General features: G+C 39.2%; 1 protein-coding gene across 10 annotated transcripts in view; it reads right to left on the bottom strand.

The window, feature by feature from the left end:
• Positions 1 to 27,883, bottom strand: part of PHACTR2 (phosphatase and actin regulator 2) — a 294,524-nt gene that overhangs the window by 53,048 nt on the left and 213,593 nt on the right. For 4 of the 10 annotated variants that reach the window (XM_077999486.1, XM_015137221.3, XM_002803874.4 and 1 more), the window contains exons 4-8: positions 24,110 to 24,268; positions 17,342 to 17,581; positions 12,170 to 12,707; positions 5,490 to 5,689; positions 3,760 to 3,916 (exon numbers count right to left, since the gene is read on the bottom strand). In XM_077999486.1, coding sequence (XP_077855612.1) covers positions 3,760 to 3,916; positions 5,490 to 5,689; positions 12,170 to 12,707; positions 17,342 to 17,581; positions 24,110 to 24,268 — 1,294 coding nt within the window. The remainder of the gene's footprint in view (positions 1 to 3,759; positions 3,917 to 5,489; positions 5,690 to 12,169; positions 12,708 to 17,341; positions 17,582 to 24,109; positions 24,269 to 27,883) is intronic. The other 6 variants (XM_077999487.1, XM_015137223.3, XM_001090453.5 and 3 more) reach the window with 2 other exon arrangements.

The following is a 27,883-nucleotide window of genomic DNA, read 5'->3' as shown; positions in this document are numbered from 1 at the left end:
ACTCAAGCGATCCTCCCACCTCAGCCTCACAAGTAGCTGGGACTACAGGCGCATGCCACCAAGCTCCACTAATTTTTTCTTTTTTTGGTAGAGATGGGGTGTTGCCATGTTGCCCAGGCTGGTCTCAAACTTCCGGGCTCACGCAATCCACATCTCAGCCTCCCAAAGTGCTGGAATTAGAGGCATGAAACAACCGCACCCAGACCATTGACATTTTTGACAGATATAGTCTATGTATTTATCAAGGCTTTCGAACTTTTGGGGGTTGCAGTGGAATCCTAATCTGTAAGAGAGACAGAAGCTGTCTTAGTTGGATGGTTAGATCTGGGATGGAGAAGCCTCCTCCCATCCCAGCCCAAACACACACCTATACTCCCATCCCAGCCCAAACACACACCTACACTCCCATCCCAGCCCAGACACACATCCATGCTCCCATCCCAGCCCAGACACACACCTACACTTCCCTGGTTCTTCCAGTAGATGCCTATGTATCATTTCCAGGGCATCCTTGATGAAGTCTTTAGAAAACTGGTACTTTATGGGATTCCACAGTGTCAGCTTCTCACACTGTTCTTCATTGGTCCCTTGTTTTTGAACACTGGTTTGTTTTAATTTATCATTACTATAAATATCTTTGTAATAAACATCTTTGTAAGATATAGCATTTTCCCCCTTTGGATTATTTACTTTTTATATAGTTACCAAATGGAATTACCATGCAAAGAAACAGACCGCCTCACAATTCTCTTATCATATTGTTAAACTGTTCTTCAGAAATACTGAAAAAGGGCAATGTATATGTGTCCTACTTGCTCACAAATTTGCCAACATTGGGTTTAATTTTTAAATGTGCTTTACTAGTTTAACTGATGTATAATAATTTAAATGAATAATAAGAAATTTAATTTTTCTGAGGGCTTGCTATGACCCAGATACTAAAGAACCATTAGTGTATCATCTCCTTTAATCCTCCCAAGCTCTTGGGTTAGTTAGCTCTGTTTTACAGATGGGGGCCAAGCAGGAGCTCTTTCCTGCCTTGTCCTATGACTGTATTTCTGCCAGTTCTGGATAAGCCCATACTTGGATGTTGAATAGCCACCTCTCACAATGGTTGTGTTCATGATGATTTTCATTACATTTATCACAGCCCCAAACATCTTTTCAATCTGTGGCCACAGACCTCCCATCCTATCTTGGCAGATGGTTTTTCTTTGGCCCACACTGAAAAAGGTGACATTTATTTCTATTAGGTTTCATTTTATGGAATGAATCCATTATGCTTTGATTCTATAAAGTACACCCATTGTCCTTCAAACTTCATGCTACCCATTTGATTAACCTGTCTGTTGATTTTTCTTCATTGATAAAAATGTTTACTCTCTTTCCATTTAGTTATATATTCCTTCATTCCTTCCACTATGATTTTCTGGAAATGGATTTCTTTGGCCTGGAGTGAAGTGAAGAGTTAAGTGTTTAAAATGTGGTCGTTGCTATTGCTGTGACTGCAATCTCCCTTTTCATTGTGGGAGATTTCTTCTATGTATCAATGTTATATAAATATAATGTTGATTTTTTAGGTTAATCTTACATCAAGCAAACCTGCTGAAATTATTATATATAGCAATTTGGGGTCAGTTTTTAGAGTTTTCTAGGTATATAACCATGTATAACAACAGTCTATCTTTCCTATAATTTATACCTTTTCTTCACCACAAATAATTGTGACCAGACTTTTAGCACAGTAAGGTTAAGGCCTTTTTCTTTGCTTCTATTTTTAAAGAAAATGACTTTAGGGTTTCTCCCTAGAGTAAGATATTTAGTATATTTTTTAAAATTTATTTTTTAGTTGTTTTTTGAGATGGAGTCTCACTTTGTTGCCCAGGCTGGAGTGCAGTGGTACGATCTCGGCTCACTGCAGCCTCCGCCTCCAAATTCCTGCCTCAGCCTCCTGAGTAGCTGGGATTACAGGTGCCCGTCATCACAGCCGGCTAATATTTGTATTTTTAGTAGAGATGGTATTTCACCATGTTGGCCAGGCTGGTCTCGAACTCCTGACTTCAAGTGATCCGCCTGCCTTGGCCTCCCAAAGTGCTGGGATTACAACTCCTCATTTGTTTAGGATTTTTAACAAAAACTTACAAAATTTTCTTTACGGTTACTTTGACATTTATCGAGGTGGGTATATGATACTTCACACTTTTTTACTCCTTACTATGATAATACTATTACTATTTTATGCAAATATTATTCAATGATTTACATTCTTCTTCATGGCAAAACATAAACAAGAGTAATAAAACAATCAGAAAACCTAGAAGCATATACTCTCTTACATAGAGTAGAAAGTACAAAACAGGAGACAGTGTACAAAAGAAATTGGGCAGAGAGCCCAGGAGCGAAACTCTGATTCCGTTTCTGCTATTCAGTAACTGCATGTCCTTGAGAAATTTCCTTAATCTCTCTGGGCCTCAGAGAGGCCCCTTGTTTTTCCTTGGTAAGATGGCAAGATTAGACTTGTAGGTTTTTCCAGCTTGATACCATTAATCACTTTGGTCCCTCTTGCTTCTGCTGGCTCTTTCCCGAAGCCAGAAATGGTCACAGGTTAGGGCTGAATTAAGATGACAGTGAGAGAGACCACTGGTAAACATTCCCAAATTGCTTCCAGAGTTGCAAGAGGGCTTACGGAACAGAGAGACCCTCTAAGCCTCTCCCGAGGTTCCCTGGTAGGCTGTGCTTTTCCTTCAGATAGATGCCACAGCTGCTGCCTCTGACACCTTTCTGCACAACTCAGCCGTAAGGAGGTGCCTTAGGGATTACTCTTCCTCTGGAGAAATGGTCAGCAGCCTCCATGTCAATCCTGCCTCCAGTTATACCACTTCCAAGCAAGGACAGCAATTTTCCCCCTACCTCCAAATCCTGCTCTGGGATTCTAGACAGTTCCTTTCTCCCAGTTATGCACCCTGTTGGGTATGCAGAGTAAGATAAGTCAGCAGAACAACTAATTCTCACATATGCTTAAACTGATCATCAAAAATAAGACCTTTGGCATGAACGAATGCTCACTTCTATTAAAAATGCCAGTTAAAGGGACTTGTAAAGTCATCAGTGGCAAAAACAAAAATCCTATACAATGGTTGGAAGCAGGAAGAGATGTCAGATGACCCATTTACTTGAAGTCGGAAGGGGGATGTTTAGATATGAGGGTTATGGCTACCTGACTTGGATGAAGCCAGACCACTGAAGGGAACTAATATTTCTATAGTCTCACAGCCCACAAGGCAGAACCTCATGGCATTCCCAGGAATGCTAGTGAGTGCATAAATTAGGCCAGGATTGTTGAGCAAACTGTGATCTGCAGGCCAAATCCAGCTTTATGAATAAATAAAGTTTTATTGGAACATGGCCACACTCATTTGTTTATCTATTATTTATGTCTGCTTTTATGCTACAGCAGTGCAGTTGAGTAGCTGCAACAGAGACTGTCTGGCCAGCAAAGCCTGAAATGTTTGCCAATTGGTCTTTAAAAAAAAGTTTGTTGACCCCTGGAATAGGCTTTGGTGACCTGAAAGCCACTGGCTAGCTGGGCCAAAGGATAAGTTCCTCGAGTGGTTCATCATGCAAGACCAACTTTAAAAGACCCAATAGGCCAGATGTATCTGGACATAAGGAATTCACAATGACCCCAGTTAGGTAGGAAGCTTTGGGAAGGAGAAAAATACAAATTAGTCAGTACTGCCCTAAAATGTCAGCAATTACCTGACTAACTTGGTTCCAATTTGTTGTCGGATTTCCTGCCTCTCTTCTTCGGATGTACGCTGCAAGATGTTTTTGTCCTCTAATTCTTTCTTAGATGGTCTGTTGCCAAGTTTGATAGCAAGAGTATCCCTCCGGCGTATTTTACTTGCCAAAGCACCTGAGGATTGAAAAAGAGGAGAAATGCAGAGAGAGAGGCTTTTAGCCAGTGGCACTTGGGTTACCCATGGCATGGACTTTAAATAGAGCCCAGACCAAATTCTTTCTCCTCGTGCAGGAGGAGAATCTTAATTAACCTAAGGAAAAAAAGACTGAGTTGGATGCAGTACATTTTAAGAAGACTGAAAAGCTATTTCTTTTTAATGTTCTGAGAAATATTGGGACACCATAAAAAACTTAGAAGTCTCACTTCATCGTTTGGAAAGTGATAGCTGCAGTTTATTTTGCTGAGAGGGTGGATCATAGAAATGAATGATTGTACAATGCTTTTTCTTTTTCAAGTTTAAAAAACTTAGTTCCTTTGCTTTTATTCTGGACAGTTAATCCTTGTCTCCTCCTTTCCTCTACTCAGACGCCATCCTGGCAGAGTCTACCAATGTTTAACCCTTAATTACTCAGAACCCTGAAAATTTCAACAAATGATAAGTAATACCACATGGATGATAATGGTTTTATTTATTTTTTTTGCTCCATGCAAATTAAAAGGGATTGACAAAGTGCCATTTAATCACTAATAACTTGTCATAATCTACAAATTCAGTCCCACAGTGATTCCCTCCTCTGTTATCCTGCTCAAAGTTAAAAAAAAATAAAAGCACTTTCCAGATCTCCAAGTTATATTAGGTTGATGTAAAAGTAATTGTGGTTTTTGCCGTTATTTTTAATACATAAATGATATTATTATTTCCTAGAAGGCCTACTATCTTACTTATTGTGGAAGTATGATTGTTTTTTAATGCTAACGAGGTATTTAGCATTCTTCTTATTATTATTTTTTGAGATGGACTCTCACTGTGTCTCCCAGGCTGGAGTGCAGTGGCGTGATCTCAGCTCACTGCAACTTCTGCCTCCCGGGTTCAAGCGATTCTCCTGCCTCAGCCTCCAGAGCAGCTGGAATGACAGGTGTGCGCCACCACGCCTGACTGGTTTTTGTATTTTTAGTAAAGACAGGGCTTCGCCATGTTGGCTAGGCTAGATTCACCCACCTTAGCCTCCCAAAGTTACAGACATGAACCACCATGCTTGACCTCTTAATGCTAATGAGATATTTGGCATTCTTGATTCATTCCTCCTTCCCCTTTCTATAAACCCCAGTAAAAAAAAAAAAAAAGTGAGTGAAAATTTCAAACACCTCCAATGAGCAAGCCCAAGAATCTGCACTGACTCCTTTCTTTCTTCAAGAATGGTCCCAGAGTGGAAGGCTCTCTTTGGTCATAGTGAGAAAGGTCTCTGTCATTAGAAAGCTTTGATTCTCAGCACAAAAACCAATGTGCACATCTAGCTCATCTAGCTCATCGACAAAGGCCAGATCCAGCCGTGTGACATCATCTTCTGGAAAGGCCTCCCGTCAAAAGCTAAACTTTAGGATATACACATTTCTAATTTGAGAAAGGAGGATGAGGGGAAAGAAAACATCAGATGTCTGGTTCCTAATGAGGCTTTTATTCTTTACAAAGTGCAGCTGCTTCTGCTTATCACCCACGCTTCTCCCTGCCTCTTGAAAACAGTCTTACTTTCTCCACTGCCATCCTCATCTTCATCTTCGTCCTCATCGTCAGTGTACAAGACAGGCCCGTCGGAGTCAGAGTCACTGGCTTGGTATTCCCTGTGGCCTTCATCTTCTGAGGGACTAAAGGATTCTGAAGATTCACCCATCAGACCAGGAGTCAGTAGCTGAGGCACTGTCTTCCCCAGCTCCTCTTTGGTTGTGAAACTGTTAAAGGCAGAAAAGCATGGGAGTGATGTGAAGCTCACAGCAATCCTTGGGGGCACCAACACCATGAAAAAGGGCTCTAGTTTCATGGGCTTCCTTCAGGCTGGGGAAAGCAGACACATGACATAGGCCAGGCTAAAGTCACTGAAATGAAACCTTAATTCTCAAGGTTTTACATTTTTCATTTGTAAAATGCAAAGGCTTGGTATCTGATACATTTAGCAAACAAGTAGGGTAAAACTACATTTTGCAAATTATTTTTTCCATAGCAATGGGGGTTCAGTGGAAATAATAATGAGCTAGAGGCTCCTGGATATTTGACATTATCTGCACTTTTTCTTTGACCTGTGTGAACTCCTGCTTATCCTTCAAGTGTCAGCTACAGCTCAGCTCCTTCAGGAATCTTTCCTGGACCTTCAGTTTAATTCCTTGCCCACCATGTCTGTCCCATGGGGACCTGAAGACAACCCTGCTAGAGTGCTTAGCGTACTACACCTTGACCACCCATTGCTTCTCTGCCTTCTCAATCCCACAAGTTCCTGGAAAAGTGAGACTCATTGTTTTGCATCACAGCACCCAGAAGGTAGTGACATAGAAAAGTACATCTTCTTTCATTAATATATGGCTGGGTTCGGTGGTTCACACCTATAACCACAGCACTTCAGAAGGCTGAAGCGGGAGACTCGCTTGAGCCTAGGAGTTCAAAACCAGCCTGGGCAACATAGGGGACCTTGTCTCCACTAAAAATACAAAATATTAGCCTGGAGTGGTGGCCGGCACCTGTAATCCCAACTACTTGGGAGGCTGAGGCAGGAGAGTCACTTGAACCTGGGAGGTGGAGGTTGCAGTGAGCCGAGATAGCGCCATTGCACTCCAGCCTGGGCAACAAGAGCAAAACTCCATTTCAAAAATAAATAAATAAAATAAATAAATAAAATAAAATAAAATAAAAAATTAGCTGGGTATGGTGGCGCTTGCCTGTAGTCCCAGCTACTCAGGAGGCTGAGGTGGTAGGATTGCTTGAGCCTGGGAAGTCGAGGCTGCAGTGAGCCATGCTAGCACCACTGTACTCCAGCCTGGGTAACAGAGTGAGACCCTGTCTCAAAAAAAAAAAAAAAAAAGTGTGTATGTATGTATATATATATATATATAAATACATATATGAATTAATCCTGGTTTTATCCCAATGTGTAAATAGTAAAAACTCATTTATCCTATGTGTGTTTTCATTTTTAAAACTGCCTCTTGTAACATAATAGACAGCGTGCAAGTTAAATAAAGTTTTTAGAAAAAAGATAATATGCACTCTAGCCTGGGTGACAGAGCGAGACTCCATCTCAAAAAAAAAAAAAAAAAGAAAGAAAGAAAAAAGGTGATATGCAAGGATGCAATAATTTTCTATTATTTAGCCTGGTAAAAGTCTATGGTTTAAAGAGTTACTATTAATGTACAAAGATGGCCAATTTTCAAAGACTAGGCTAAAAAATATATAGTAACTTATGTAAAAACATCATAGCAAAAATAATGTAATCTTCATTTTAAGACACAAAGATTCCCCAAATTGCTTTCTGGTAAAAAGTTCTTCCAGTAATAAACATAGATAAACTTGATCAGAATAGGAGGTATTTAAAACCTTACTTTGTGGTTATAAACCTGAGTGAGCACTGTCAAAATTTTGTTTCTCACTTATCAGAAAAACCCAACAGACTACATTCTTGTTCTCAAAGAGGGAAATAGGAAATCTCATTTTTATTGTGTAAAATACATAACATAAAATTTGCCATTTTAACCATTTTTAAGTGTACAGTTCACTGGCATTAGGCACATTCACGTTACTGTGTAACCATAACCACTGGCCATCTTCAGAACTTTCCATCTTCCCAAATTCAAATTCTACCCATTAAACAACTCCCCATAACCATTATCTCCCAGCTATTGGCAACTACCATTCTACTTTTTGTTTCTATAATTTGACTATTCTAAGCACCTTCTCTAAGAGAAATTATACAATGTTTGTCCTTTCATATGTAACATACTTCACTTAGCATAATATCTTCAAGGTTCCTTCATTCATATCGTAGCACGTGTGAAAATTTGCTTCCTTTTTAAGGCCGAATGATATTCCACTCTACGTAGATACCACATTTTGTTTATCCATTCATCAGTCAATAGACATTTTTGTGTTTTCACCTTTTGGCTATTGTGAAAAATACTGCTTTGAGGATCGGTGTACAAATTCAAGTGCCTGCTTTCAATTATTTTGGCTATATACATGAAAGTAGAATTGCTGGATCACATGGTAATTCTATGTTTAATTTTTTGAGGAACCACCATACTGTTTTCCACAGTGTGAAATCTCATCTTGAATAAGAGAAGATCTATTTTTATGGGAAAATTTTTCCACAGTCTGGGTTTTTAGTTGATTGCCACTGGAAGCCATTCTTGTTTGAATTGGCTGCCATTATGGGTGATCACAGCACATTTAAAATACACGCCAATTAGTAATATGTTCTGAATAACAGAACAAATTTGAGAGATGAGTCCTTTATTTGTTGGTGTCATTGTTCACTAATTAATTATCATATTGATTATTATTCCAATCTTACTATTTGTATGTCTCATGGTTTTCAAAGCGTCCAGCATACTCTACAATTTACAAGCATTCTATTGTATAAGGAAGGCAGATAACTTACAGTTCATGGAATCAAAGAAGGCCATGAATGAGTTGCCTAACCAAGGTAGCAAGTCTAGTCTAGAATCCAGACTGAAGACTCTTGGTCTACCTATTAAATTTTACATTTATGATACTATTATATTTTACACTTAATGAGTTATATTATGTTATAAATTATATCTGATGTTAAATATACTCCAAGTTTGTATAAATCAACTCATGACTTACCCCTTATTTTTCCCCCCTGGGTTCCTAGGCACACTGGACAATATAGTGCATTCTATAAATGTTTGTGGAAATGAACTGCACAAAGTAACCTTTTGGATATGGCCTCCAAATGGTCTTATTCGTTTTTACCTTATATTGTATCACACATATGTATTACTGGTGAAGCTGCCCATGAATGGAAGCCTACCAAATAATTACTAGCCTGCCAGATGGGAAGAGAGGTAAGTATTTTTATACATAACCACTTGTCTTCTTGAAAGTTTTGATATTTGTCTTCCAAACAGAAGTCTCTTCATAAAATGACAAGATTTTCACACATTAGTTGACTAAACATAACTCAGAGGGAAAGTTCTAAGTAAAGCAAGTGAATAAGAGCCAGATAGTCTAATCCAAATATCCACTTGAAAAAGGCAGAAAGAATTTGGAAGGAAATTTGAGAGACTACTTACTCCAGGTTCATTAATTCAGGAGCAAACACAAACCATCCCTGTAGGATGAACTGAAACTTAAATTTTGAAGAATATACAGAGAAGAAAATCCTTATGGCCTCTTCTAGGAAATCATTATAACTACCTTGATGGACAGGAATATCTATTATAAGTAGCCTCAATGGCTAATGATGTCCTAAGCTCACTCCCTCTGATTAGTCCCAGTAGGAAAAAAGAGCTGATACATACCTCTTTGGTCTGACAGTTCTTCATATACTTGAGATGAAGACTGATATTAAAGCCCCTAGTATGTTGTGTGGTGCTTAGCACAATAAAATGCACTCCTTAAATATTTGTGGAAATGAACGGGATAGTCAGGCCACCTTTGGATGTGAGCTCTCTAAGTGTTTAAGACTATATCAGGAAGCACTTTACATGTTGCACCTTATTCTTTAGTATATTGAACAATAATCCCATATACCCAATCTAGTTTCCAGAAATTCAGATGTTACTTTAAACATTATACTTCCTGCACACATCAGACAATATTTTGGTAAAAGCTAGTCTCAACTATATTGCCTTGCTCACTTTTGTATCCTTGGTGCTTAGTACAGTGCCCAGCACAGAAAAGGCAATCAAATAATATATGCTGTAAGAATGAATATTCAGTTCTAATGGCTGGAAATGATCGCAATGTTGGAAAATACTCAGTATAGTTAAATGAAGACGTTTGCTATATACTGGAAGTATTAAGAATGCTGCTAGGGTTTGAATGTGTCCCTCAGAATTCATGGGTTAAAATTTAATCCCAGCTGTGTGCGGTGGCTCATGCCTGTAGTCCCAGCACTTTGGAAGGCCGAGGCAGGTGGATCACAAGGTCAGGAGTTGGAGACCAGCCTGGCCTATATGGTGAAACCCCATCTCTACTAAAAATAGAAAAATTAGCCAGGCGTGATGGCAGGTGCCTGTAGTCCTAGCTACTGGGGAGGCTGAGGCAGAAGAATAGCTTGAACCTGGGAGGCGGAGGTTGAGGTGAGCCGAGATCATGCCACTGTACTCCAGCCTGGGTGATAGAGCAAGACTCCATCTCAAAAACAAAACAAAACAAAACAAAACAAAACACAAAAGAAAAAACTTCATCCTCAGTGCAAAAGTGTTGAGACGTAGGGCCTAGTGGGAGGTGTTTAAGTCATGAAGGCTCTGCCCTCATGAATAGATTAATGCCATTTTAAAAAGGGCTCACAGGGGTAGGTTCACTCTGTTGTGCTCTCTGCCCTTCCACCTCCCACCATGTGATGACATGGAAAGAAGATGCTTGCCAAATGCTGCTGCCTTGATCTTGGACTTCCCAGCCCCTAGGACTGTGAGCCAATATTCTAATCATTGTAAATTACCCAGTCACAGGTACTCTATTACAGCAGCACAAAATGTCCTAAGAAAGACACCATAACCATTCATTTCAATAAATCCTGTTTTCCCATATCTTTTATTAGAATGTCAAACAAAGAGAATAAATTAATTTGTAATCTGACGTTTCTTTTTTCTTGGCTGTCCTTCAAATATTGGTGCTCAAAGTGACTTAAAAAAAAACCAAAGAAACTAACAGAACAGAAATGGCAGTAGAAGTAGAAGCCATTGCTTTGGAAAACATGAAATTATTCATTCAGAGCATGGAATTGGGTATGCTTTCTGGCTTCACCACCACCAACTAGGCAGTCTGGTGCAAACTATTTTAGCTCTCTCAGTGCCAGTTTTCTTATCTATAAAACAGGGATACTTTTGGGAAGACTTGTATAAATAAAATGATAATATATGTACAGTGCTTAGTTCCTGATATTAAATGAATATTCAATAAATAAAGGTTATTATCATTAGCAATTAATTTAAGTTGATATTTTAGTCTCTTGATCAAAACCAACCTAACTAATGGAATAATTTTTTTTAACTCTAACATGACAGATTGTTTTGAAAGAGAACCTTTTACATGATTTGAAGAATGAATACAGGTTTTGTTCTTAGACATAGGAGCAAAAAGCCAGGATGCAAGTGCTCTAAGCCATTGCTAGACAGAATTTATCATTGCGTCTACTATACGTTGACAGCCATCCATCCCTTCATACCTGTGTGACAGGGCTAATATGCTTTATTTACCTGTAAGTAGAATATTTGTAGGACTTTGTGAGTGATGAAATGCAAAGAATGAAAGAGAATGAGGACCCTTGGATGAACCCCAGGTTTCCAGTTTGGGCAACTGGGTGATGGTAAAGCAATTAACCCACCAACTGGATGAGGGTGAGGTAACATGGAGTTCCTTGGCCCATTTTGTTCAGGTACCTTCTTAAATGAAACGATGACTACCTGAGCACTATCTTTTATCTTCCATTATACTCTATAAAATCTAGCAACAGGGTCATCTTATCTTCAATGCTGCTTCCACAATGTTAAAGTAGGCTGACTTTATCTATAATGATCTTAAATCCCTTTTTTATTTTCTTTCAACAATTCAATGAGCATCCTTTGTATGCCTATGGCATATCAGACTCTGGTCTGGTTGCTGGGCACACAGAGGTATATAAGACATGTTGGCTAATTCTCTCCCACAGGGTTGTCTAAGTATAGTAGACACAACAACCAATTCTGTGTAGAAATATCGAATGGCTTCACAGAGGACATAACATTTAAGCTGGGTGGGAATTTAAAGGAACAAGAAAGGGGACAACTCTACTGCTGGAGGAAAAAAGAGTTCACATTTGAGAGTTCTATTCTGATCTTCTTTATGTTCTTGGAGAAGGGGAAAGCTTAGTAACTTATTGACATGAGTGGGTGAGCACACTGGTAAAGTGGTAAAGATTTAAAATAAGCACTGAAAGGAAAGAGAAGGGAACTGTGGACTGCTGAGCAGTGCTGAAGCAGGTTCTAACTGTACTTGAACACACTGATCTCAGCTCTACCAATGTAATTTTCTCCAGCAGCCCTATGCATTCTCAGGGCAGGGTTCTGACAAAGCAATGGTTGCATCACATGTATGCCCACCTAACACTCAGTAGATTAAATTAGAAAAGAAAGCAAACCCGGTTGCTTTATTTCCAACAGAATATATTAGTGAACTTTAGTTCTCAGATAAAATAGGGGGTTTGTTCCCCAACTCACCATTTTGCATTTTCTCTGTTAACACTTAAGCCAGTGCCTGAGTAGAGAGTGGTTCTGTTTTTTGGCTCTTCAGCCCAAAGAAGCTGACTTGGGTCTAAGGCAGAGACGGGCAGGTCAGCTCCAACGCTGACCAGGACAACTGGAGTGTCGGAGGCAGTAATGCACTGATCTTCAAGAGGGAGAGTGGAGGCCGGAGGAGAAGGTGCTGGAGCCACAGGGGGTGGAGGGACCACGGACTTGGATTTGCCTGTGTTCTGCTCCTCAGCTCCAGGGACAGTCTGTTCAAGTTTGAGACTCTCCACTCCCGTCTCTGAAGGCTCTCCTTTAAGGTCGGCTATGCCAGAAGTGGTTGTGTCTGAGGACAGACGAGAAGTCGTTGGCTGCTTGCCAGTTTTTTTCTTGCCCTTGGTGGTCCCCACTGTCCCTGTTTTGCTAGCAACTGTCTCCTTTGAAGCTTTGGGACGAGATGAGGTGGATGAAGTGGATGGCGAAGTTGATGCTTTAGAGCCAGTTGTTTTTTTTGAATGAGAGGAGCCAGCTACAATAGAGAGACTTTGCATTAAAAAATCAAAGAATACAAGGCTTTTAAAAATAAAGTTACCGAGGTGTAACTGTCAATAACATTTAAAATGTTCCCATTAAAATTTGTTGAATAAATGAGTAAGAGAAAATAGGCTAATCATGATAATGGTCTTGTCTTCTGCCCCTCCCTTCCTCCAATCCAGCAAGAAGCAAGTGATGTTTATGGCAAAACTTGGAGGAACAAGAGCCTTCTGTGTTCTCCCACCTTTAGTCTTTAGCTGAGCCAGCCAAAGGGAGAATCCTCTGCTCCTTGTCTATGGGTCACTTGAAAAAAGCCCGGTATGCTCTCAAGAAGGAATGTTATGGTGTGTAGAGGACAGACAGCAGCAGCTAGCTGGGTGTAGCACACAATTGGGCTCATTATAAATTATACACGTTCTATGCTGTCTTTCTAGGAATAGAGTGGTGGCCTGTATTCAGAAGAGACTGGGGTATATATCCAGCTCCTTTCTGGGTCAAAAACAAAATCACTCATCTTACTGCTAAAAGAGTAAAACTCAAACCAGCTGTTTCAGTAGCTCCAGAGAAGAAAGCTTGCTATGCTGGCCTCTACTTCTATCTGTAGTAGAGATGGGGCAAAGGGAAAACTCATGGCCACACAGGAAAGGTACACTCCCTTCAAAACATCAAAAGGTCAGAAAAAACCTTTTTTACAAAATATGTTTACATGGGTTGCTCCTTCTTTTTTTTTCTTTTCTTTTCTTTTTCTTTTTTTTTTTTGAGATAAGGTCTTGCTCTGTTGCCCAGGCTGGAGTTCAATGGTGCAATATCGGCTCACTGCAACTTCTACCTCCTGGTCTCAAGTGATCCTCCTGCCTCAGCCTCCTGAGTAGCTGGGACTACAGGTGTGTACCACCATATCTGGGTAATTTTTAATGCATTTTTGTTGAGACAGGGTTTTGTCATGTTGCCCAGGCTGGTCTTGAACTCCTGGGCTCAAGGGATCCACCCATCTTGACCTCCCAAAGTGAGAGGCTTTGGTGGCTCCAAAGAATTACAGGCATGAGCCACTATGTCTGATCCTAAATAATGTGAAGGGAAAGAATATCATTCTCAGGTCTTCTGACCCCACCTTTGCAAATGTGATCTTCCTTAATGCTTAAGTTCCAAGAAGGTCTTCATTGAAGGATCGCTATGGTATATTTGCCTACTTCCGGATAGGGCACCCTCAATCAAAACAGTTTCAGAGCAAAAAGATTAACTACTCTTTTCTTCATGTCATCTTAGTAAATATATGATGATAAAATAAACTCCTATGAGAATACTCTTTTCTTTCATGACCTATAAATTTATCCTAATGGCTTCTTCTGTTATAATGTTGTGTGTTCCTTCTTTTCATAAAGGCTTAAACTATCTTTCATAGAATGATTAGAAAATATCTTGTTAGCATTGTGAAGCCAATCTATACTATATACAGATGTTATTATAACTTACCTCCGGTTATGACTTTATTGAAGTCAATTGGGAGGATGAAGAGATGAAGAATAAATGAAAGAATAGACAATGAGATGTAAGACTTCATTAATTCTGATTAGGCTGATACTAAAGAAGCCAGTCTCATTTAGTGACAGGTTCCAGGCTTAAAAGGAATCCCTATGGTTTGGGGGTCTTTATTGTTTAAGACATACATACCTAGAATTCTTCTTCCCCAAATCTAGACCTGTTAATACATCTTTATAGAAAACAACCTTCCCTAGCCTTGAAGTCAAATTCATTAAGTACACTCCCTCAATCTAAGTCCATTCTACATTTACTTTTCACAACAAAGACATTAAGGATTCGGTGCCTAACCTTGTTCAATTATTTTCTTAGGTAAGTTAAACAGAATCCTTTCCATGTATCAATTCTAATAATTTGTTAAAGAAAATTCTTTTTTTTTTTTTTTTTTTTTTTTTTGAGACAGAGTCTCATTCTGTCACCCAGTCTGGAGTGCAGTGGCACAATCTCGGCTCACTGCAACCTCTGCCTCCTGGGTTCAAGTGATTCTCCTGCCTCAGCCTCCCAAATAGCTGGGATTACAGGTGCCCACCACCATGCCTGAGCAATTTTTGTATTTTTAGTAGAGATGGGGTTTTACCATGTTGTACAGGCTGGTCTCGAACTCCTGACCTCAGGTTTTCCGCCCACCTCGGCCTCCCAAAGTGCTGGGATTACAGGCGTGAGGCACAATGCCTGGCCAAGAAAATTCTTTCATCATTAACAGAAAAGTTGATTTTAGTTTGGCTTGAGGAAAAAGACATTTTTTTTTTCACTGCCCAGAGTGCGAATTCAAGCCACATTATAGTTTTTCTTAAAGAATCTTCTTAAATAACAGGTCTTTGTTGAGATCAAACATGTTGCTTAAGTTACCTTGAATAAAGGTCATGATTAAAAAAAAAGCCGCCTCTCCTCAGTTAAGTACTTTTGTTGTTAATAATGTGTATCAATGAGAAACAAAAATCAAGGAGATTTTACCCTACGTCTCTGGCAAAGAAGTTGATGTTCTAAAATCAGTATTTAGGTAGCTACAGGTCTATACTAAATCTTAACTTATGGTTGTTTTAAGAACTTAAATCACTGGACTGAACATCAAGAGTAGCATTTAAACAAACTTTTCCAGAAGGTCCATATTATTCAAATAAAACAAAGTTACCATGCAGAAAGTTCTAAATGGTTACAAATGGAGTATCAGTAGGATCATAAAGGGATATTATCAGTATTTGATAAAACGATCCTTACATGATGGGCTTGTTCATGTACTTAAATGCAACCCCTGTTTCTCTGTGATAGCCTCTGGAAAAGTCAGGCCTTTTACAGCACAATGAATAAAATGACTGCTATTCTCTTAGGAACATCATGAATGCCTAAATAAATCTTCAAGCAAAATATCTGGAAAAACCTCAGAATCATTTATGAAAGCTATCTCCTGTCCTTGTGTTAATCATCGGCTTTCTTCTGAGGCAAGTAAAGAGAGTCCGAGCCGAGTTCAGAGTGAGCCACTACCACATGGAGAATGGGAAAGTGGAGAAGTTAGTGCAAGACAGGAGCTTAATTTCCAATGACAAAGTGATTGTTCGGGGCTGTTCTTTAAGAAGAAGCTCAGTGCCTGCCTCACTTTAAGCAATGCTCCTAGGGTTTGCTAGGAAGTCTGAAAAACACACACAGATCCCAGCAAACGGACACTGATGGGTGAGGACAGCTGGTCCCTGAGGAGATGGCCACTGGGCACTGTTGGCACATCATTCTGGGACATTTCAGTTTCGAGCTTATTAGAAGAGACCCAGACACTAAAGGTCAAAGGCAGGGTGTGAGGAGCACAGGGAGAGGGATGTCTATTGGCATTCAGAGATGTTATACTGTCAACAAAACCACTCTCTGAATTTGAGCATTAAGGTTATACATCATGAGGGGAAAAAGATCAACACCAAGGCGAATCCTGACAGTCAACTGCTAGAAAGTTGCTGTTGATTTTAAGGAAAATAAGATTTTTTTTTTTTGAGATGGAGTCTCGTTCTGTCACCCAGGCTGGAGTGCACTGGTGCAATCTCAGCTTACTGCAACTTCTGCCTCCTTGGTTCAAGCAATTTTCCTGTCTCAGCCTCCTGAATAGCTGGGATTAGAGGTGTGCACCACCACACCCAGCTAATTCTTGTATTTTTAGCAGAGACAGGGTTTCACCATGTTGACCAGGCTGGTCTTGAACTCCTGACCTCAAGTGATTGACCCGCATCAGCCTCCCAAAGTGCTGGGATTACAGGTGTGAGCCACTGGGTCTGGCCTGATTAATGTTCTTTTAAAAGATAAATGACATGGTAGACATCTTTATTCCTCTTCACTAAAAAAATGGGAGTTTCCACTTTGCATTAAGCGTATCTAATTGTAAAGCAAAGCTGGATACATAGTGCATGAAGTTATTGCAGGTCACTCAAACATCCACTGGTGATGTGTAATAGTAACTTATAACCACATGACACCAGGATGTTTTGCCTTAGAGCACACAAGTCTACAGGGGAGGTGTGGAACATGGAGAGTGTAACTTTCCATTCCACTGAAATAGTCTTCACTGCAGTAGAAAGTGGTGCAGTGCAGCTGAAACAAGTGACATGAACCCTTTGTCATTTATCAGAAGGGAGATGACTATGGATGCTGAGGATTTAACACATTAACATCCAGCAAATATATCAAAGTTATAACTGTCACTTTTTTATATGCAAACCTAAGATATTTTGAAAGAAAATCCAAGCCAAAAAGCCACCCATAAACTCATATAGGTAGAAGGTCAGTCAATGTCTAAATAATGTTATATCAGATCATTGACATTCATCAGGCATACTACTCCCAGTATCCTTCAACTGGTGCTGATAGTGGATATTCAAGATGAAACCAGCAGGTTCACTCAAAAACTAATGAGGTGAACTATTCAACGGGTTGACTTTCCTTTGGTAGAGAGCAACAAAGGAATCTCCTGGGCATTCTTTGTGTCAAAACTGAATCTGCTGGTGTAATGTCCTAAGACACCAAAAGCCCATCACACCTAGAAGAAACAATTAGCCCCATCCCAGAGCCAAGCACCCTAGAAGTGACCCCACAGGGCACTAGCGGCATACTCACCAGCCTCTCGGGTCGTGTTTCGGCTTGTTGGCTTGGGTGGAGGGTCGGGGGCCTGCTTACCAGGAGCCTTGGTATTTTTTTTAATGGGAGGCACTTCGTCACCTTTGTGGCTGGCCCCAGCAGTGGCCCCTTTTGGAGGCACAGGTGATTTTTTGGGTTTAGGTTTGGGTCTAGGCTTAGGAGGAGCAGAAGGAGGTAGAGCAGGAGCTGCCGGTGTTTCAGAGTGGTTTTCAGTGTTCTCTATAAATGAGAAAGTGAACAGAAGCAGACTGATACAGACACACACCATATAAACACAAGGAGCAAGACGTGATGATAGTGACACAAAGCGTGGCTGCTTGGCCCTTGGGAACCAGCATGGAGTTCTGCACCAGACAGAGCACAGTTTAGGATGAAAACAAAGGCTGAAAGACAAATTGAGAAGTGTTCTCAGGGTACATGAATCACCCTTTAATAAAACCGGGTTGTACAAACTACTTTGAAGATACTCGGTTGAGGATGTGTGTAAATTGTTTGCAAGTTAGGGGCCTCAGTTCTAGCCTTGGATCTGGGGTTGCTGGATGACGATGTGGGCGTGCAGTGCTACATTTAAATTGAACAAACAATGATTTGAGAAAGTTGAAGGCTGCTGGAGAGTGGCAGATGAACGCATTACAGTCACTGCTGTGGGGTGAGGACTGACAGCTGCAGTAACTGCTGGACTCATGGTTACCCTCAAGAACTCAAGCCAGATCCATCTGAAAGGGATCTGTGTTCAGTTTTGCTGTGGTCAAAACTCAGTTATTTTGTAAGCTAAGAGAGGCTCTACAGAATCTTTTACATGAGGCAACAATGCACTTTGGAATGAATCATCTTCTCCTAGCAAAATTTTCTAAAGCTTTCCCAGTACATTGGCAGCTTCCTGTTCTACAATAACTTCCTCTGCCCTTTCCTTCCTTTCTTTTCTTTTCTTTTTTTTTTTTTTTGTGTGTGTGTGTATGAAAGAGAAGCTCAAAAAAAATTTTTTTTTTTTTTTTGAGATAGGGTCTCTCTCTGTCACCCAGGCTGGAGTGCAGTGGCATGATCATGGCTCACTGTAGCCTTGATACAAGTGGGCTACAGTGATAATCTAACCTCAGCCTCCTGTGTAGCTGAGACCACAGGTGTTTGCCACCACGCCCAGCTAAGTTTTGAATTTTTTGTAGAGATTGGGTTTTGCCATATTGCCGAAGCTGGTCTTGAACTCCTGGGCTCAAGTGATTTGCCCCCCTTGGCCTCACAAAGTGTCAGGATTACAGGCATGAGACACCATGCCTGGCCTTTTCAAATGCTGTCACAACTATAGGTATAACTAGATGGTGCTGAATCGAAGAAATACTTAGGTCTCTTTTTTAATGTAAACCAAATAATTATTTTTGAAAGACAAAGGTGGCCGGGCGCGGTGGCTCAAGCCTGTAATCCCAGCACTTTGGGAGGCTGAGACGGGCGGATCACAAGGTCAGGAGATCGAGACCATCCTGGCTAACGCAGTGAAACCCCGTCTCTACTAAAAAATACAAAAAGCTAGCCGGGCGAGGTGGCGGGCGCCTATAGTCCCAGCTACTCGGGAGGCTGAGGCAGGAGAATGGCGTGAACCCGGGAGGCGGAGCTTGCAGTGAGCTGAGATCCGGCCACTGCACTCCAGCCCGGGTGACAGAGCGAGACTCCGTCTCAAAAAAAAAAAAAAAAAAAAGAAAGACAAAGGCTAAAATTCATCCAAAACTCATCCCTAAGAACAGCAGCTCCTCACAAGGTTTTGTGTAACTGGAGGAGAAAGAGTATTAGTTTCTTGTTACTGAAAGACAGTGGAGATGCTGAAGGTTCATTCATATATTCACATCTGTATTCGTTCTAATAGTGGCTGATGAGAATTAAACTAAAATACCATTCTGGTCCAAAGAGCTAAGCAGCATTTCTTTAAAAATGGGGCACGATAAAAAACATTAAACCGTGTAAAGACAAGAACAAGCCTTAACCAAGTCTGTCCTCCCGTAATTGAATGATCAAGAAAGAGTTTTAATATTGTAATATGTTGCATTTTATTATTATTTCTATTATTTTGTTCCTTATCCTAATAAGTGTGAAGTATGGAATTCTCTTTTTTCAACCACATTCCCCATCAATCCACATATATAATTGCATATGACGACTTCAGTTACAACAGGTAATCAATAAAGCTTTACTTTTAAAGTTCACCTTTGATGCTGCTTCAGCCACAAAATCCTCTCCTGTCACTGTGGCCCAAGTTGACTTCTTCTGCCTCTGAACTTACTTGGGCTTATTGTGTGAACCACTTACTCAACATTTATCAGAAGCTATTTTGTATTTTTGCCTTTCTGTTTATACATCTTGTCTCCTCAACTAAGCTGAGTATCATGTATATTAATAGTAATGGCCCTTTTAACTCAGCTGGTCTTAACCAGGCAAGTATAAATCACAAAAGTCAGTTAGGTTTGAGAATGATACAAGTTGATACACACCTAAAACATTTAATTTTGACTTAAAATATATAAATATACATTAACTTGTCAGTCTTCTGACATATGGCTGAAGTCTATTCTTTAAATACATCTTTGTAACTTTAGCCCCCAGCATAACACCATGAAGTATGGAGACTAAGCCCAATGGTATCATCCATAGTGAAAGTCAAACTGATCTGTAACACATGGCACCTTAATTCTCTTATATACCACAAAATCCATTCATGTTTTATCCTCTCCCTTCATAGCACGTCACTGAGGGGTATTTTTCCTTTCTGTCTAAGGCTTAAAATTCTAAGGTATACAGGAAAGAATCCAGCTTCTGGGTTTGGGAAGGAGGAGATGGTTCACCAGATTGGTTGGCAATGACAAGACCTACTAGGGAGAAAATGAACACACTGCAAACAGACTTTCTCCTGGCTCCTTGGAGAATGCAGTCAACTCCTCTTGACTCTTTGAACTCTACCAACTATGTGTGAACATTTGTCATTCTGGTAATTCTTAAGTTATGTGTGTGCGTGTGTACATGCATGCACATGCAGGGACATATGAGTAGTATGCAAATAGCATAATTTTTTGACTGAATTATAAACTTCTGTCTGAAATTTAAAATTCCATCGAACACACTGCTGTACACACTATGTCTATTCAACGAATGGGACTGACCGTCTAATAGTTATTGACACACACCTCAGTAGAAAACAGATGCTTTAGCTGCAGCTGGGAGGTAATGAATTAAGTCAAGTTGTATATTTTACACTTACCATGTGATCTGAAGACCTGATATAAACTGATGGCGTATAGGAGTATTATCATTTCAAGAGAAGGTTAAGAAAGTCTGCCTAGTCATTCTGGCTTGATAAGGACGCTAGGCTTCCCAGCAATGACGTCTGGAAAACAAGCTGTTTCCCATACTTCCAGGCTTGGCTCCTTTGGACACTGGAAGGTTTGAGTTCAAGGATACTCAGAACAAGCCTGGGGCTGCATGTGGTCTTCACCCTGCCTAGAATGCAATTCTCACCCAATTCCTCTGCTTCATTTGACTACCTCCTTCTTGTTTCCTTCATGTCTTAGTCTGTAAATATCTTCCTCCCAGAACCAATGTTTGTCCTTGCTGTGAGCTCCCTTGGGTTGCTGTGCTCAGGCCTTCTATGGTACTTCGCATCTTGCATTGCAATTGCCTGTTTGCATTCTGGTCTCCTCACAGGTCACGCTCTTAGGGCAAAGGCCATTTTTCATTTACCACTCTTTTCCTGGCCCCTAGTAGAGTCTCACCCATGGTAGACCTTTACTATTTGTGGAACAAGTAAGTGTCCACCACTTGTTATTTCACTGAAGATTTTTTTATAATAGCTTAATAAAAATAATGTCAAGCAAGATTTCTTGTAAGAGTCTTATAAGATTTTATAAGAATTCTTATAAGATTATTATTATTTTCTTTTCTTGAGACTGGCTGTCACCCAGGCTGGAGTGCAATGGTGCCTGACCTCAGCTCACTGCAACCTCCTCCTCCTGGGTTCAAGCAATTCTCTCTGTCTCAGCTTCCCAGTAGCTGGGATTACAGGTGCTCACCACCACGCCCAGCTATTTTTGTATTTTTAGTACGGATGGGGCTTCGCCATGTTGGCCAGGCTGGTATTAAACTCCTGACCTCAGGTGATCTTCTCGCCTTGGCCTCCCAAAGTGCTGGGATTACAGGTGTGAGCCAAAAGATTTCTTATATTTAATACCAAGTTTTGTTTAACAGGGAGCAAGTCAGTTTTTCTGCTCTTATATATATAAAGGCACTTACTGAGAAAGAATAATGGGAGACCAAGAGCCCCAAAGACCTTAAGGAAGAAGTCTCTATCTAGTATTAGGCAGAGGAGGCCCAAGACCACCATACCAACTACAGAATCAGGTGCCTTCAGGAGCCCCAGAAACGCCCAGAGGGCCTGGGTGGAATCTACTCACAGAGCAAGTGTGAAGGACACCATGTGCCATTTGTTTTGCTTTCTTTGACGGTGATGTTTCATATATTAAAGTATTGAGATACTGTCTTATGAAGAGATATAATACACATCTAGCGCTCTAAAGGCAGATGATATGGTTTTGCAAATATAAGCAAATAGATGACAGAATGCTCTTGAATAAGTTGGCTTCATGCAGGAGGAAAGGGAGCACTGTATCCCAAAATAAAGGGTGAATTAAGATCATGGGATGGTGGGATTTGCATGGTAGTGAGCTCACACAAGCAGTGAGACCAAAAGAGGAGCAGAGGCAAAAGTGAAGCTTGAGTTGGTCTTCAGAATTAAAAATGTGTTTTTCTAGAGAAATAAATTGTTACTTTTGTCATAAGGCATTTTCTAATTAACATAATACACTGTAATATTAGTTATGCGTGACATTCTTTTCAGTCTCAGGAAGTGGCTTCTATACCTAGTGCTTCTCCTGTGGCTCTGGTGTGTTCTTTCCACACAGGAGAGAGCCGCATTGCCTCATTAGTGGTATGTCAGCATCCAGCACTCCCAGCTCCTTCCTCATGTACTACTAACCAAGCAAGAGGCTCTCTTGGACCTTATCAGACAAGGAAGAATTGAATGTACTAAGTCTAAGTAAAGAAAAACATCTCTCAACTATTCATGGACCCATAGATCTGCTATCTTCTTTCAAGAACATCAAGGTCTGTTGGTTAATTCATATAAAACTGTCGGGAACTTTTTATTATGTTGATAAGGGAAACACTTCCTTTGATGTCTGGCCAGTCCGGTGACGAATACCCTGCACGGACCAGGCACCAGAGATGGCACTGTTACGTAATACAGGATGCGATTCTGGGATGTGAGAAGGCTGCCAGGGACAAACCACAGATGGATTTGAAATTCAACAGTCTGGCGAGACAGGACAGAAAGACTTAAACAAAAAACATCACTACTTGCGTTAATACTTTCAGCTGAATCCCACTAAAATTTATGTAAGTCTACTTTCTTTTTATGTTCCAGGAATATTATCATTGAAAGTATTCGTTAATTTCATAATTTGTGTACATAAGCTTAACCAGAGTCCGTCAATGGAACAAGGCAAGATAAAGTCCTTGAAATAAAGCAAAATAATACATTTCCAACAGATTATTTACACAGGCTTCTAAAACTTTCAAAGGCTAATATATATGCAAATAATGAATGGCTACGAACTTCCAGAGAAGATGATTTTAAGTTACAAGGTGTGTTTAATAAGGCCATCAAATACTCTTTTTTCCCTTTCTCTCTCAAGGATCTGGGTCAAGAACAGAGGAAGAGAATTCACTTTCATCAGTTTCTAAGGGTTCAAAATGCCCACAGAACACGCACTAGGTTTGACAAAAGTTTACCATTCAACTTAGAGACACACATTATAAAACAGGAAATAGTATATTTCCTAAAGATTCCTTTCTATGCTGCATGGAGGCATCTAGAATCTCCCCCCAAAACCTCTCCTTATAGAAGTTTCTTTTCATGTTTGGAGGTTCCTATGCAGTGGTATCATCACAGCAGTGGTATCAAGATGTCATCAATCCATAACTAGGAATTTGTGAATGTTCTGGGAGTACCTGATAGACATGTATTTTGCAGGTATCTCAATCTACTGTGGCATATTCACTCTAGGAACCAAGGTCTCTAAAGAAGTCTTCTGGGAATAGCATAATTGCCTCTGGCACATTTTGAAGTTTCCAATTGCACAGAGGCTGTGGGAATCAGGCAGCAGAGCAACCACAGTCCATGGCATCTCTGGGAGCTATTCCTGGGTCTCTCTCAGAAACATTTGGAACCTACGATACTGGACATGTGGATGCCACCAGCCGAGTTCCCACTGCTGAAGACAGTGCTGGGCTGAACAAGCCATGTGGCTTTTGATATTCCTCCATGCTGAACTGCTCATGGGGCCAGTTGTAACTAGCAGAGAAAGATGCTCAGATTTCTCACTTTCATTATGATCCTGAGACAAAGCTCCTAAGAAAGGATAATCTTCCCAGACATTTTTAATGATTAAAGAGGCCACCCCTTCTGATTATTACTTTTAATTAACATTTATTAATAATTAAGAAAATCAAATACTGTGCTTATAAAATGGATGTATCTACCTGAGAAAATCATCCGATTTCACTTTACTAGTTATCATTTCTTTCTTTTTTCCATTTGTAAACCTCTCCTCTTCAGACTGCTGGTTTTAGAGTCACTAGTTGGAGCCTAAGTGCTGGTTCTAGACATTGAGCTACACTAAAGTAAATAATACGGGTTTCTCTTTATTTTACCTTTCTTATCTTCTGCCTTTTCCTCCAGAGGTGGTGTTTTTTCAGAAACAGAGCCATTACCTTCTTCAGACTTTACTACATTTTCCTCTCGGGTAGATTCCTCTCCGATGGGTATCATGTGCCCGTTTGAATTTTCAAAGTTAACTGTTACATCTCCATCTAAAATGGGAAAGAAACACCTAGATGTCTAACTTGCTGGCTTTCTTAAAAACAAGTTTTCCAGTTACTAGGATTGTAGAATTTGGATTCATGTTTCAGTCCCTGGGAACCAAATACACCCTGCACTGTTTCACCAGTTTATTCAAAACAAAAGAGCTAGAAAATCCTCAGACTTGAGGAAAAGCTGCTACGGAGGGAATATCTATGCATCATTTCAAGACAATAGGAATGATCATCCTAATTATGCAATATCCCAGGGCAGCAGAGTCCCTCTCTTCTGGTTCTTAGGTTTGGCTGAAGTCAATACTTATGTGTTTCTTCGTCATTCAGAAATAAAATGGCGAGAGGAATAATCTGGAAAATGGAATAAACATTTTACAAGCACCAAAAACACAAGGTGAATGCAAACACACAAATAACATGAAATGTAATTACACATACAAACAATAAGTGGGAGAATATGAAAATTTCCAAGTACTACTGGTTCCAGAATATATTAAGTATATGATGTGCTAACTTCACACAGTAATATAACTTCTACTCTATATTCAGGGAAAAGACGATAAAAGGCTATTTTTATTTTTATTTCTTCATTTATGGAAAGATTAAAGTATACTCAGGTAATTATTATATATAACTAGCCAAAAAGTCCGTAAGTTGTCCTAAAAATAATTTGAATACATTCAAGAAAAAAAAGCACACATAAAAAAGTAATCACAAAGGAATTTTTAAAAACTGTAATGGATACAATGTTTAATATATATCTAAATCATAAATGACTAATTTTAACTCTCGTATTTCCATAATTCCTGGGGGTTTCTAAAGTGAAAGAGACTTTGCAGAAACGTTTAGTTCAGTGATTCTTGAAAAGATTAACCCTACTTTATATCTGGAAAATTTTAAGAGGCTTTGCTACCATTGTAAAAGAAAAATTAATGAATGGAAGGTTTGTGCAAACCTAAAAATCTGCTTAATTAGAGCTCTTCCTATTTTTACTACTCTTATCTTGGCAATCATTATAAAACAGAAACCATTTCCCAAATTGTCATTAAATATGATTGAATTGCTTTGGCTTAACAATAAAATCCATTTGCCTTCTGAACAAACAGGTATGACATTTTAATATATCAACCACATATCATGAAATTATGTCATTTTTAGAATGAAAAAGCAATCGTTGCTTAGTCATATAACTCCCAATAACCTATAACTGAGTCCTGTGTAAAACTAAAATAAACAATAATTGAAGGTAATGCCATTACAAGTAAATCTCAACTATTTTAATAAAATTAAAGTAAGAATTTTTTAGAGACTATATGTCAAACAAAGAGAACCCAAATGATTCTTAATTCCTATTATTAAATCCCAAGAAATTAGCTATAAAAAGGAGAACACAATATATCCAGATAAAATAAAAATGAAGAATCAAAAATTCCAAACAAAATAGAAAACCACTTGCTTATACATAAAAATCTTCAGTTTTTAGGTAACTCAAATATAAATTTATCTTTGTTTTCTTTGACTTTAGTTGGTAATAAAAGTATATTGAAGTCATGTCAATGACAATTTAATTCTATTTTAAGCATTATTATATTAAAATTCTTTAATTAAATAACTTATTTATTAAATTTAGAAAAACCTAGAGAGAAATTTTAATAGTCATGACACAAGAAGAAATTGGATTAGCATATGATAGAGAGAAATAGTCAACAATGTGGAAAATACTTACTTTGAGGCATGAAATAAAGCCAGTTAGTATGAAAATAATTGTAGAAAAAAGAGACACATTTGTGATAAATATGGAATTCAAGAACAAAACAGAGGGGAAGTAAAGTTATTAATTAGTTGGTGTGCATATTGAAAAGGTTTTCTAGTATTGAGTGTTAAGGAAGTTGTTTTAGAATTAAAATAAGTTAAATCCTTGATATAGTGTATGTGTGTAAGTAAAATACAAGCAAAGCAAAGGAAAGCAAGAAGGTGCTGAGCTGAATGGCAGGTGACAATAAGCGGCCCAAGTCAACACGTCTCACGGGAGCAAAGGAAAAAGAAAACTCACAACCTAGTTATCAGCTTAAAGTAAAATGAGAGATAAAGCACAAACAGGAAAAGGAGCACGAGGGTGTTTGAAGGGGGTCACCTCCTTCTAGTAAACAGGTGTAGTGGGGATATATTATAGTTAAAGGAAGGACAGATAGAAAGAGAAAATCATGTATGACCAAAAGGCAAGTGATAAAAGTCCACAGTGGGAGAAAAGGAAAGGACGGTGCACAGGCAAAACCACCTCCACACCCTCATGTCAAAAGCTAAGGGAAAAGATGGAGGGAAAAAAGCAGAGGTAAGCAGCAAACTTGTACTAGATCATAGACTTCCCTGGAGAGAAGACGAATCACTGAACTTTTAGGTTGAAGGTACGTTTGGATGTAAAAAAGAGAACCTAAAAGGAAAAATAATAATAACTGGGAGAGTATGGGACATGATGGGATGGGGTCAAACTCACGGTAGCTAGAGGGATTTTTAAAGTCTATCTGGCTGACTGAATAAAGGGCTTGATGGACAGACACTGTCAAGAGCAGAGGCAAGGTCAAGAAGATCAAGGCAAAGAACGAATCTTCACTGGCAGCAGAAAGAAGGTTGTTACCAAGAACAGCAGCTTCTAGTCTCTCAGACTGAAATTCTCCAGATAATTGCTTTTGGGAAAATTACAGAAAACTATTTTCTCCAGCCCTCAGCTGAAAAGGGGAAGGTCTCCATTTACCACTGACCATCCTCAGGAACCTTCAACCATTAGATAATTTCTACAGTTCTAGATAGGGAAGATGCAAAAGCTGCAAAGTAAAATCTAGTAGTTTATGACTTCTCAAACATTAAGCCTATTATTATATTATGTTAGGTTAAAAAAAGTTTTGTTCTTTTATGTTTTAAAACTTTTACTTTCCACTGCAAAAGTTAAATAACAAGATCAGAGAGTCAGATTTCTGAGAAGTATATGTTGGCCCAAGAAATTATTATCTATGAGGCAAACAGTTTCACTGATTAGGCAGAATAAAAATCATTTCTTTAAACTGACTCTTGCTACTTGGTTTTTAGAAAGAGCAAATTCTTTTTCTACCTACAAATTTTAATTAGGAAAAAAAGATGGGCTTTGAATCTTCACCTTTAAACCCATTAACAGTTTCAATCATAAAATTTTCCATTTTGTACTTTCCTTAAAATATTTCTAAACAAATGATGCCTAATAAGTGCATTGGCCCATCCCATAAAGCTGATGGCCCAGTGTTAAGGTTTCAATGGGTGTATTATTTCTCTATTGCCTTCAGAGACATTGGACAGGGGATTAATTTTGATATTGCAAGTCTACTTTTAAGTTTCAAAAGTTAGAAATATGCATTTTTAACTCTTAAAAGTCTCAAACAGGAAATAAGTAGCTTCAAAATAATAGAAAAACAGAGAAAACATAAAATTCATTCATAAAGTAGAGTAAGAAAAGTTTGACAGGTCAGAAATTGAAGTAAAATACCTAAAATTGCGAGGGCTTAAGAAAATGCTACTATTCACTCCAGAGTTCTCTATTTTCTTTGAATCAGGAGAAAAACAGGAAAGCATTTTTCAGCTCCA

The sequence above is a fragment of the Macaca mulatta genome, chromosome 4 (genome assembly GCF_049350105.2).
Source record: "Macaca mulatta isolate MMU2019108-1 chromosome 4, T2T-MMU8v2.0, whole genome shotgun sequence".
Classification (NCBI taxonomy): Eukaryota; Metazoa; Chordata; class Mammalia; order Primates; family Cercopithecidae; genus Macaca; species Macaca mulatta.
Note: the sequence above shows the minus strand (reverse complement) of the source record. Positions and strands in the feature narration are given on the sequence as shown.